The sequence below is a fragment of the Sapajus apella genome, unplaced genomic scaffold, assembly GCF_009761245.1.
Source record: "Sapajus apella isolate SASKATOON/1434 unplaced genomic scaffold, GSC_monkey_1.0 scaffold4, whole genome shotgun sequence".
Lineage (NCBI taxonomy): Eukaryota > Metazoa > Chordata > Mammalia > Primates > Cebidae > Sapajus > Sapajus apella.
In genome coordinates, this window is record NW_022436944.1 from 47,348,339 (window position 1) to 47,361,239 (window position 12,901).

At 35.8% G+C, this 12,901-nt stretch overlaps 1 protein-coding gene across 23 annotated transcripts in view; it reads right to left on the bottom strand.

The window, feature by feature from the left end:
* Window positions 1–12,901, bottom strand: part of SLC4A7 (solute carrier family 4 member 7) — a 101,148-nt gene that overhangs the window by 66,125 nt on the left and 22,122 nt on the right. For 16 of the 23 annotated variants that reach the window (XM_032268249.1, XM_032268165.1, XM_032268183.1 and 13 more), the window contains exons 2-3: window positions 6,711–6,792; window positions 3,220–3,366 (exon numbers count right to left, since the gene is read on the bottom strand). In XM_032268249.1, the coding sequence (XP_032124140.1) occupies window positions 3,220–3,366; window positions 6,711–6,792 (229 nt within the window). Of the gene's footprint in view, window positions 1–3,219; window positions 3,367–6,710; window positions 6,793–10,687; window positions 11,725–12,901 lie in introns of those variants that run through there. The other 7 variants (XM_032268293.1, XM_032268253.1, XM_032268310.1 and 4 more) reach the window with 5 other exon arrangements.

Consider the following 12,901-nt stretch of genomic DNA (forward strand, 5'->3'; position numbering starts at 1 on the left):
AGGTAATCATAGGTATTCTCTCACGTGCTTCTCCTCTCTCAGAAATCAAAGTCCTGTTGCTGCCTTTTGTCCAATTTCTTAAAACTACTGTTTCAGCCTGGCTCAGTGGATCACACCTATAATCCCAGTACTTTGGGAGGCCGAGGCAGGCAGATCATTTGAGGTCAGGAGTTCAAGACCAGCCTGGCTAACATGGTGAAACCCTTTTTCCACTAAAACTACAAAAATTAGCCAAGCGTGGTGGCACACGCCTGTGATCCCAGCTACTCTGGAGGGTAACACAGAAGAATCGCTTGAACCTGGGAACCAGAGGTTGCAGTGAGCCAAGATCCCACCACTGCGCTCCAGCTTGGCCAATAAGAGTGAAACTCCATCTCAAATAAATAAATAAAGAAAACTACTGTTTCATAAATTTTATCTGGTTTTCTAGCAGTTACAAACTTTGTTATTAAATAACAAATGAATTCTAAGAATCCAATAATGTACAACATGATGACTGTAACTAATAATATTGTATTGGCCAGGCACCGTGGCTCATGCCTGTAATCCCAGCACTTTGGGATGCTGAGGTGGGCAGATCACTTGAGGTCAGAAGTTTGAGACCAGCCTGGCCAACATGATGAAACCCCATCTCTACTAAAAATACAAAAAAAAAAAATAGCTAGGCATGGTGGTGGGCACCTGTAATCCCAGCTACTCAGGACGCTGAGGCAGGAGAATCACCTGAACCTGGGAGGCAGAGGTTGCAGTGAGCCAAGATCATGCCAATGCACTCTAGCCATATATATGATCATACTGTACATCTTAAATATATACAAATTTTCTTAATTATGCCTCAGTAAGACTAAAGGAAAATAGCCCCCAAATAGGAATAACTTTTAAAATAAAATGGGGAGAAAATTTAATCCCTGTTATTCCATTGTTTAGAAGCAAAAGTCCTGTGTAATCCCTTTAGAGAGCAGAGAGAAAGAGACTTCATTTTTAGCACATTCTCAAATACAAATTGGTAGTTAAAACAAAAACTTCAGGGACATAAATCTTTTCTAGAATAGTTCTTTTTAAAAAATCAAATATTTTCTTTGTTATAATTTATTTTTCAAACCCCTTTACTTAGTCTTTTCATCCCATATCCTAGCTTAAAACATCAAACCAACTACTTAGGTGAACATATTGATATACTAAGAGTTAAGTAAACAACATTTGTGTCCATAAAAATACTGTGCACCTTTTCACTCTGTTTGAATTAGAGAAGAAGCATGCTGATCCACATACTCACAGAAGAGCCCAGGATATCCTAAACTGAATGGCTGCAATGTATAGAACAGTAAAAATACTTCTAAATTACTTAGTATCACCAAAAAGAGTTCACTAGTGACCCTTTCCAAATTCAGTGTTTACTTTTCCTTTGCTAGCCACATGACCACTTAGTATTATTTTTACTAGGCCATCAGTGTCTCTTAGTAGAGTTTCTTTTTTTTTTTTTTTTTGAGACAGAGTTTCACTCTTGTTACCCAGGCTGGAGTGCAATGGCGCGATCTCGGCTCACTGCAACCTCCGCCTCCTGGGTTCAGGCAATTCTCCTGCCTCAGCCTCCTGCGTAGCTGGGATTACAGGCACGCGCCACCATGCCCAGCTAATTTTTTGTAGTTTTAGTAGAGACGGGGTTTCACCATGTTGACCAGGATGGTCTCGATCTCTCGACCTCGTGATCCACCCGCCTCGGCCTCCCAAAGTGCTGGGATTACAGGCGTGAGCCACCGCGCCCGGCCAGTACAGTTTCTTAATAGATTCCTGTCAGTCTTTTTGGGCTGAAGGTTGGTGATCTATAAAATGAATTTACCTGTATTTTTTAAATGCTAAGATGGCTGAATATTAAAAATGTTAAGATGGTTAAATACAAGACCATATGTCTAGGGCTTCGTAGAATATTTAGACACAGAATTTGCCCTTTATATTTTAGTAGGCCATCAGTATTTTCTTTCCTGTATTCATGTACCAACTGCATGATACATAGTAATTTTTTGTTCCTTGCCTTTTTCACAAAAACTTTCCTTTAGCACACAGGTACCAATAGGACGCAGCTCACATAGCTTTCTTTGCTTTAGAAAGCACACACTAGGACTCGTGGTATACAGATGGCCTTATACTAATAATGCCCTGTATGTCAACTAAGTATAATTTCTAAAAAGCCTCCTCAGGTTTTACAGCCTTTTTTTTTTGGTTCTCTCCTTTCCCACTCTCAAGGTCACTTAAAACAAGGCTATCAATGCTTATTATCAGATAAAGTCTTGTCCCTCTACTATATACCTTTTCTTCTTTCTGATTTCTATTGGTACTGCTATACTTCTCTGCTTTTAAGTAACAAACAAAAACCCTGTCCTTTTACATAAATAATACAATCAAATCAGAGTACTCTTTTTTGCACAGAAAACCAAGTAATCCAGCCTGGTGGATAAAATCTTCTGGCCAAAATGTGGTGTAAGAAGGAAAAAAAAGGTCGGGCACAGTGGTTCACACCTGTAATCCCAGTATTTTGGGAAGCCGAGGAGGGTGATCACTTGAGGTCACAAGTTCAAGACCAGACTGGCCAACATGGTGAAACTCCATCTCCACAAAAAATACATAACGTAGCTGAGGATGGTGGCATGTGCCAGTAATCCCAGCTACTTGGGAGGCTGAGGCACAAGAATCACTGGAACCTGGGAGGCGGAGGTTGCAGTGAGCTGAGATGGTGCCACTGCACTCCAGCTTGGGGCAGTGAGCTGAGATGGTGCCACTGCACTCCAGTCTGGGCAACAGAGCAAGACTCTGCCTCAAAAAAAGGAAAAAAACTTTAATCCCTTCCATGACAGCCTTAGCATTCCCAATGTCTATTCATTGCATATGTAAGTAAGTAAATACACATTAGAAAAAAGAAAATGAAACACTGCTAAATTTGAGGTTAAGTGACTAGGCATAAGTTCTACAATTCCAAGGATGGGATACAATAAAGAAAACAAAGCCCTTTATTTTTTTACTTACACCAAAGAGATCTGGACTTAAAGATTTTTCTTGCCAAATAAAAACAATTTCTTACTTCAATTGGTATTCCCCAATGTATACAATGTGTCTGCATTACTGCAGACATACAATGTTTAAAAGGAAATATTCAATTAAATGAAAATACTTTCCTGGAAAACAGGAACTTTAAACTGTTAAAGGAGAACTGTTTTCTCTTACCATAAGAAGGAGATTCCCGTCCATCTTCTTTATCTGATTCTTTATCTTTTCTTCTCCGGTGGTGATGTTTGTGTCCACGATGCCTATGACGCCGACGACTCTCTTTACTAAACGGGACGTGAACACCAATATATACAGCTCTATGACCTATGAAAAGGTTCACAAACATATTACTAGCTTTCCAAAAGAGAAAAAAGTGATATATGCCAACGTACTCCAAAATCTACTCTGATAAAGAATATAAGTTTGTGTAATTAACAATGATAGTCTCCATTTACTTCTCTTATTTTACAAAGCACTACACAGAATATTATGCCAAGTGCTAATATCATTGACAGGTGATTGTACTAAATCTATGAATCTCTTATGTAAATATTTGTACATCTAAAAAGATATCTTAAGAAAGAAGAGCTCAGCCCACCTGAAATCATACTACGTAGACATATATTTATTCCATCTACATTGATGGCCAACCATAGTTAGTAGAGGTCCTTAAGATATAAATTTTAATAACAATTAAATACTTTATAAAAAATATATTTACTAATTTTTTAGAGCTTTGAAAAAAATCAATAAAGACCAAACTACTGAGTGCTACATTAAATGTAAATAATCCAAATAAAGGGTAGAAACTGTCAGATTAGATAAAAAAGCAGTAAGTTACTTTGCTTTTAAACCAGTAAAAGCTCCTGCTGATATTGCATTATCCTAACTTTGCAGTCTAACAACAAAACAGTTATGAAAGGCAGTTTCTGCTTTTGCCCACTAGATGAAACTCAATCAGGAATCCTAGCCACAGAGCTAGGAGCACTATGTCAAATATAAAATGAGTGTTGAGTGAAGGGGGATGTGAACTACAAGGTCAACTAATTTGCAACTATGTACACAATTTAAAAAGTAATATGCTGAAATACAAATAGTTAATGACATTCTTTTCCTAACATAAGATGGTCAGAAAACAAGTACTTCAAGAGGCTTGGGATCTCCATCTTTATATGTGATTTGAAGTACAGTTGATCCTCATTATTTTTGGGATTCCATATTTGTGAAGTTGCTGATTCATTAATATTTACTAGTAACCACAAAATCAATACTTGTTAAGACTTCATGCCATTTTTCGGACAGGCACAGAGCAGCAGAAAATTTGAGTTGCCTGACACTCATATCCCCAGCTAAGGCTGAAAATGTGATACTCTAACATCTTATTTCAGCTGCCAATGTATGAATGTCATAAAGTAAAAAATCACCTTTTAAATTAAAAGAGGGGCAGACTTAATACACTGAACTAAAATAATTTTTTCAACATCTCCCAGTACTCTAGCTTAGCACATGGTAAGCATTTAATAAATGTCTATGGAATTAAATCTCAACTACTAGAAAAAAAAAATCCAAATGTAAAAGCTAATCACACAGTGTTTCTTTTTGGAATGATAGAAATGTTTCAAGAATTAGACAATGGTGTTGGTTGCATAATACAGTGAATACATTTTTTAAAAAATTGTAGACTTTAAAATGGTCAATTTTATGTTATGTGAATTATCAATTAAAAAGCAATAAGAAATAAATATAACAAAACTCAATTTTATTCTAATGAAACTATTTCTTTCAGAACATAAAGAAAAGTGGAAATTAAACAGTTAAATTCCCATCACTCCACTGGGAATTACAACGTTGTTCCTCCAATTAGTACTAATGGGTCTTGGCACACAGCCCCAATGCACCAAGATAAAAATAAATGCCATGAGTGTGCAGTTTAGAAAGACTAGATAAAATAAATAAAAACACACTAGAATCCAAAGATTGGTAGATTAAGCCTTATTGTATTTTCTTCTTTTACAATTGCCTCTAGTGTCCTCTGTTGTAATTTTTTTCTTTCTCTTTCCTTTTTCTTCTGCTCTTACTTATTCTATCAAGAGCCTATTTACTCAAACTCTCTTAGATAAACTTAGTATCTCCCTCAAACTTGATATCAAAATGTAGTTGTATACAAAGTATGCAGAGCTTAGGGCCTATGATAACCAAAGGAAGTGAAGGAACATAGCCAAGTGCCTCTCCCTTCATATTCCAGGTCACGTATAGGTGAGAGTTGACATTAAACATTAAATGTATTACTGTACACTTGACTTAGTAAAATTAGCGCTAACATTTTTAATCTCCCTAGCTCCTATAATTCACAGGATCTAACCATAAGCTTCTTGATAACTGAGGTTCTTTCTGGAAGCCCTAACAAGCCTAGGCTCTTAAAGCCCATTTTTAGAGTTAAAAAAAAAAAAAAAGAAAAAACTTACAATATAAATGAAAACTCTTGTTTCTCTGTCCATCTCTTTTTTAAAATAAACAATTGATAACCCAATATACTACTAGCTCTCATTGAAGATTTTAACTTAATGATGTATAGTTCCTAAAAACATCCCCCAAAAATGTCTATCAAAACATTTGCTATGAACACCATCTTAACCACGTGTTTGTGGTTAACATCATCAATAATAAGTCATGTTGATATCATACTGTCCACACATATAGTGAACTGAAAAGGGCATGTTACTGTAGCATGCTTCCCAAATACCTATAACCTCCACCTACTCTTGATAACATCAGACTAAACCCAAACTGAGAAACATTGTATGAAATATCTAACCATTACTCTTCAAAAGTGTCAAAGTCATGAAAAACAAAGAAAGAATGAGGAACTGGTATAGATTAGGAGACTTGTAATTAAATGTACTGTTACAGAGCCTGAACTGGATCAAGTGAATCCTAGAACAGAAAAAGGCCATTAGTAGAAAACCCAGTGAAGCCTAAAATCTGTGGTTTAATAGTAAACTAGTAATTAATCAGATTCTAATTAAATTAGTAATTAACCAGTGTTACTTTCTTCGTTTACACAAATGCATGGCTGTGCAAAATGTTAACATTAGAATAAACTGGGTGAAGTGTATGGAGGAACGCTCTGTGCTGCCTTTGCAGCTATTCTGTAAATCTAAAATTATTTTCAAAGGAAAGAAACCACATGCCAGGACTTCTTCCTGTTTAAGGAGGAATGATGGGCAAATAACTCAGTTGCTCTAAAACTCTATGCAGAGGTTATTGCAACACTTTAAAAGGCTAATGTAACACCTATAAAATGAATGTTTAGATGGCAACTAATGATAACTGTGGTTTATTAGTCTGGCACTTTAGTGTACTCATTATACAAATTACTCGGCCTGCCAGAAATGAAAAAAATAAAAGAATTAACCAATTTTGTGACTCTGGCCTTTCTTCAGTTTTCCAAGTTAAGTTAATGGTAACCATCACTAAATTCTGAAAAGCATTCTGAACTCTTATCTTTTGCCAGTACTTTCAAATGGCACTCTTCTAAATGTATGCATTACAACAATAACAAACAAAAACTCAACAAATACTAGGTAAAACTTAAGAGGATACTTATAATAAACATTAATTAGTAATTTATCCAACTAAGCAAAGTAAGTTATTTTAAACAAACTTACTTTCTAGTTCTTCTTTTTCAAACTTGGTGTTCACAGTTGAGCTAGTTTTGCCAAGATCCACAACAGCTTCTTCATCAGGACCCTAAGAATAAATTATTCTCATTGACTCGTGAGATCATAATCTATCGAGGACCTATCATACACATCCTTTGAAATGGCAACAAAATATAAAAGACTGCTTTCTTTTAAATAAATGAATTCTTATTGTAGCTAACTGCATTATTTTAAAAATGTTATAAGCTGCTTAAATCCACAGAAGACCATTCAAAAATCCCATAGTAAGAAGCGAAATTGCAAAGATTTTTAAATGGTTTTCTGTGCAAATTACTAAATAAGTGGTAATACATTCATTTCATCCTCAAACGACAGACCTTCCAGGGTTAGAGATTAAAGAAAATGTGATGTGAGGGGAGTCCTTGGATGCCAACGTGGAATGCTTTCTTTCTTGATCTTTGCTCTTATGTGTCCTAAACAACAGGAAACAGTTATGCTGGATTGGATTATGGTCAAACATAAAGTTGTCAAAAAAAAGTAGACTCGACATGCAGCACTACTTTATATTAATCAAGAGCTAACAAAATTTAAAAGAACTTTTTATTTTCCCCCAAAGTAAAATCCATGCCAAAATTTAACCTCTAGGGAAATTCTAGTTTCAGTTGTGAAAATCCCACCTTCATAATTTTGTTCTCTTTTCAGTTCAACAAAAAGTCATTAAACATATTTATTGTAAAATATTGTATAGGCAGTTTTTAAAACGGGAAAATTTTAGCTTTAACTTCCCTTCTCAACTTGTAATAACTTTCAAACGGACATTCTAATTATCATTAACTACTTACGCACAACGATTCTGTGCCACGGCTAGAGAGAGAAGAACAAATACCCAACCCTCAAAAAGTCTTCGAAATCTAGTCCTGGTTTCTAGCCGGACCACCTATAGCTCCCTCTGGACCCATACCCAGCATGGGGCTATCGGAGCTATGCAAACCCTCCCTGACCTCTACCAGAGCTGGCCAGGCAGCTCCACACTTTTTTACAATGTATACCAAGTAAACTGAGATACAATTGTTGCTTCTATGGAAACCCTCAGTGTTCAAATCCTTAGTAGGTAAACTCAGGAACTGAACTGATTTAATTAAATTTTCAAATAAATTCCTTGCTATCCAAACTACCACTATTTGTTACCCAAAACTCAGCAGGACACAGTATATGAAGTAAATGCAGATCTTTTGATATCCAAATTTACTTTCTAAAGGCTATATATCCAAACTGTAAATCAAATACATTTGGATATCAGGACATATATGTATACAACTCTGAATGATTGGTGTTCAATTTAAGATAGGTAACAGAGGTATCAAATGACTTGCTATGGTTCCATATTTAAAGGAGTGGGAGCAAACCATGTAGACCATGAGACAATTTCATATGACGGACTAAGAAGATGGGCCAGGTGTGGTGGTTCACACCTGAAATCCCAGTACTTTGGAAGGCTGAGGTATGAGTATCACTTGAGCCCAGGAGTTTGAAACCAGCGTGGGCAACACAGCAAGATCCCCATCTCCATTTATTTAACACGATTTTTAATTTAACAAAATTTTAAGGCCGAGCGTGGTGGCTCACGTCTGTCATCCCAACATTTTGGGAGGCCGAGATGGGTGGATCACCTGAGGTCAGGAGTTCGACACCAGCCTGGCCAACATAGTGAAACCCTCTCTCTACAAAAAAAATAATTAGCCAGGTGCACAAATTAACCACGCTGCCTTATAGCATTCGCTTCCTCAGTAACAAGGAAAAGCCAAAGTAGGAAACCAAACCAAACTCCAAAAGTGCAAGAACAAGTAATGAATAATTTCCACCCAAGAACGAAGTCATGCTCTAAAATCTTTAGCCAAATCCTCCAATGACTTCATGTCGTTGAGTCTCTGAACATGCATAGGTACAAAAGATAAGCTCTCCTAAGTAAAACGCACAGAAGTTGTACCCTGAGAGGTAGCATATTGCCTATTCTAAAAGGGATTAACTGCTCACATTCCAAACTTTCATTTAGGTTGCACAATTGCCAGGATATGAAGCAAAACAATTAACTCTCACCTTCAAATAAAAACAAAAAGGACTCAAAAACAGCTTAAGTTATATAGTCTCACAATACTTACAAATATATTATTTACTATACTTATTTAAAATACACATACCCTTTGACCTCTAAATATCTATCATGGATAAAGGATCCCACATGTACCAAACATGACATATATAAAAATTAAAAATAAAAATAAAAAAAAAGAGCACATCTTCTCATGCTCTACCCAGGCTGCTCCTACTAGATACTGTCTGCGAAGCCTTGGGCAAGAGAAAGTTCCACGTCTCTGAACTTTCATTTTCATTGAGGCATTCTTTCTAATATTTAAAAAAATGAAACAAAAATGTGTGTCAATAGTAACAAGACAATCTCTTACCAAAGAGTTCTAGGAAAGAGTTTGAGAAAGCAGACCCAAAAAATGGAAGCAGATCTTATGTCCTGATAAGAAAAAGTCTCAAAGATATTCGTTTAGTGAAAAAGCACATTGTAGTGAATAAGGTCAAGTTTATGTTAAAAATATTTACAAGACTAAACCAAACTTTTATTGCCATAGTTACAGCTTTTCATATGTATTTATTTATATTAAGTAAAAAGCAGGGGAAAAGGCTTGATGGTATCCACACCAAATTCTTTTTTTTTTTTTTGGTGCTAAATGTGCTACTGCAGCTCAGACACACCAAATTCTTAACTGCTCATTTCTGGAAAGGGAACTGGGTTTGAATGGAAGTCAAATCAGAATATGAATTTATTGTTATTGTTTCAATTTTCAATGAGAATGTTTTCATGTGTAGCTTGCATAACTAAATTATTTTATTTCACTTCATTTCATTTTAATTTGACAGAGTCTCCCTCTGTTGCCCAGTCTGGAGTGCTGCCTTTGGGAGGTCGAAGCAGGCAGATTATTTGATGTCAGGAGTTTAAGACCAGCCTAGCCAACATGGCGAAACCTGTCTCTACTAAAAATACAAAAATTAGCTGAGTGTGGTGGAGCACTCCTGTAATTCTAGTTACTCAGAAGGCTTGAACCCAGGAAGTGGAGGTTGCAGTGAGCCGAGATTGCACCAACGTACTCTAGGCTGGGCCACTGAGCAAGATCCTGTCTCAAAAAAAAACAAAAACAAAAACAAAAACCTAGATCATAAATTTAAAAACCCAGCATCAACATGTGACAAAATCAAATTCAATTCAAAATGCAAATCCCAGCAAAATCAAACCAAGTTTTGTCAGAAACAGATTTATACCTTCATAAGACATTTTACTAATTCCTCTCATAGTTATTTATCTTGCCTGAAGAAGCAAAATGCACAATTTATATTTCTGGTCAAATTATCAAAAATGACACTTAACATGCCAAAGGCAAAGTACTAGGAGTAAAGGATGTTAAAAGACTCCTTTAAAATATATGGTAAATCTAGTCTAATATTCTTTTTGACACCCTGAAGTTTACAAAACTCCATCAAAACAGCCATCAGAGATCCCTGTTACAATTTTTTTTTCCATTACGTAAGACATATGGCTATTGCCCAAAAGTAATGCCTGTCATAAATTATGATCAATCACATAATTTCATAGTTATCGAACACTTTAACTTCAAAACATACTTAACTATTAAGAAAAAGTGATTTCTTTCCTAATATCTCAGCCAAATAATTTTTAAAGACTCATTCAAGTAATATAAACTAACCAAAGAGTGAGTTTTATAGAAGAATAAAGATGCTATGAACATTTTTAACTTTACACACAGAATTACTCTTCAACAGATGACATCCACAGCCAAGGACACAGAGGATGATACTATTCTAAGCCAGTGCTAATAAGCCTGACATTTCTTCGAGCTTCACTATTCAACTCTGACTCAAATTGTAAATAAAATACAAGATCTTAATTAGGTACATACAGGTAACTTCTTCTCCAGGCGAAATCTTTCCATAGTAATACAGAAATGCCTTGTTTTTGATGATGTAATGCAGTAAGTCCCTTGAAGATTCCAGGGACAGTGAGCACATATCTGATTTAGGTCACTGTGCTCTGCAGAGATGAACTCTTCTAAGTTACTTTTATGGCGCAGCCAATCACTGTGTTCTAAGTTACCTAATCTTCAAAGCTAATAACTACAACCTACACAGGGTCACAGCATAACAGATTTGGAAAGTAATATACACATTTAGTTTTAAGTAAAAATACCAAGAGGAATGCAGCAATCCATTTTCAACTAAAACCTTTCTGCAATGTTAGTACAAAGAGTGCATACTCTAAGAATACATGTGGATAGATGTGTGAGAGTATCTATACCATAGAGAAGATACTTTCAAAACTATGCTCAGTTAAATCTAGACCTTTAATTCGTTTCAGAAAAAATCCAAAGGTGTTTCTATTTGAAAAATTTCACCTTTTTAATAATACAAAATTTATGCCAACTCACATGTAACTGTATTAATAAATGGATTAATAAATCATATTATAGTTTATAATTATCATTTTAGCCAAAACAAAGTGTTAACATGGACAATAGTTAGAAAAAAAATGACACTTGGGATTCTCCACATTCTTAAAAATTCCTGAATATCTCACAGGGGCTTTGTTTATACAAGTTACCACATCAGGATTAAAACGGAAAACTTCAAAATATTCATTCAGAATCATTTAAACAATAATAAAGCCATTACATGTTAACATACTAACATTTTAATAAAATAACTTCTCAAAAACAAGACAAAATTTAGTGGGAAGAATGGCTCTGTTAATTTTCACATATTCAACATATCTTAATTTTTACGTATTTAACTTCATAGAAGACAACTGGATTCTCAAACGTACTTCTGTAGTCAATCTGATGTGATCTCTCCTTGGTTGAAGTTCATTTAAAAAAAAAATCCAGGGCTGGGCGCTGTGGCTCACATCTGTAATCCCAGCACTTTGAAAGGCAAGGTGGCTGGATCACAAGGTCAAGAGTTCAAAACCAGCCTGGCCAATATGGTGAAACCACATCTCTACTAAAAATACAAAAATCAGCCGAGCGTGGTGGCAGGTGCCTGCAGTGTCAGCTACTGGGGAGGCTGAGGGAGGATAATCACTTGAACCCGGGAGGTGAAGGTTGCTGTGAGCAGAAATCACACCACTGCACTCCAGCCTGGGTGACAGAGCAAGACTCCATTTTTATGAATACTTATTTTGTCATTCAGAATATTAAAGCAAAACAAAATGGCTGAGATTTAATAAGATAACTAGTTTTTACTGCTTCACTAAAGTGCTCTTTGTATACACAGATTTGCTTCTTGGTACCATCAATTCTATAAGGTAGCAAATAGATGATATTTAATATTTTCTATAAAAACATCTATATCCCATAGCTAAAATCTTACTACCCTGCTCATCCTGGAGAATTCACTCATGATATGCACTAAATACATAACAAAATAAGAAATGTAAAACTAATACATCAAACAGAAAAGATACTTTCTTTTAATCTTTCACAACTTTACGTCGGGAGACTGACTGTAGGTAGCATGTCTTATACTTCAAATGCAATTTGAAAGACATGTCACATACTTCAAATACAATTAAGGCTTCTCAGCTCCTCCAAGAACAGAAATCCCAATAACATCAACAGTTATAATACACATATAATTAGTTACATATCTGAAATATTCACCCTTATGATGTATGATATACACTTGGCAAATAAACATAAATCTGAAGACTCAAATATGAGAGTAAGCCATGTGTCATTCAATTATTTTTTAAATTCTCAATACGTCAAGCCCCCAAAGAACATCTGCAAATAATCAGGTTAAAAACTAGTTTCTGGCTGGACATGGTGGCTCATGCCTGAATCCTAGCACTTTGGAAGGCTGAGGCGGGCAGATCACCTGAGGTCAGGAATTCAAAACCAGCCTTGCCAACATGGTGACCCCACCTCTATTAAAAACACAAAAATTAGCAGGGCATGGTGTGTGAGCCTGTAATATCAACTACTCTGGAGGCTGAGGCAGGAGAATTGCTGGATCCTGGGAGGCTGAGGCTGCAGTGAGCTGAGATCACACCACTGCATTCTAGCCTGGGCAACAGAATGAGGCTCCATCTCAAAAAAAAAAAAAAAAAAAAAAAAAAA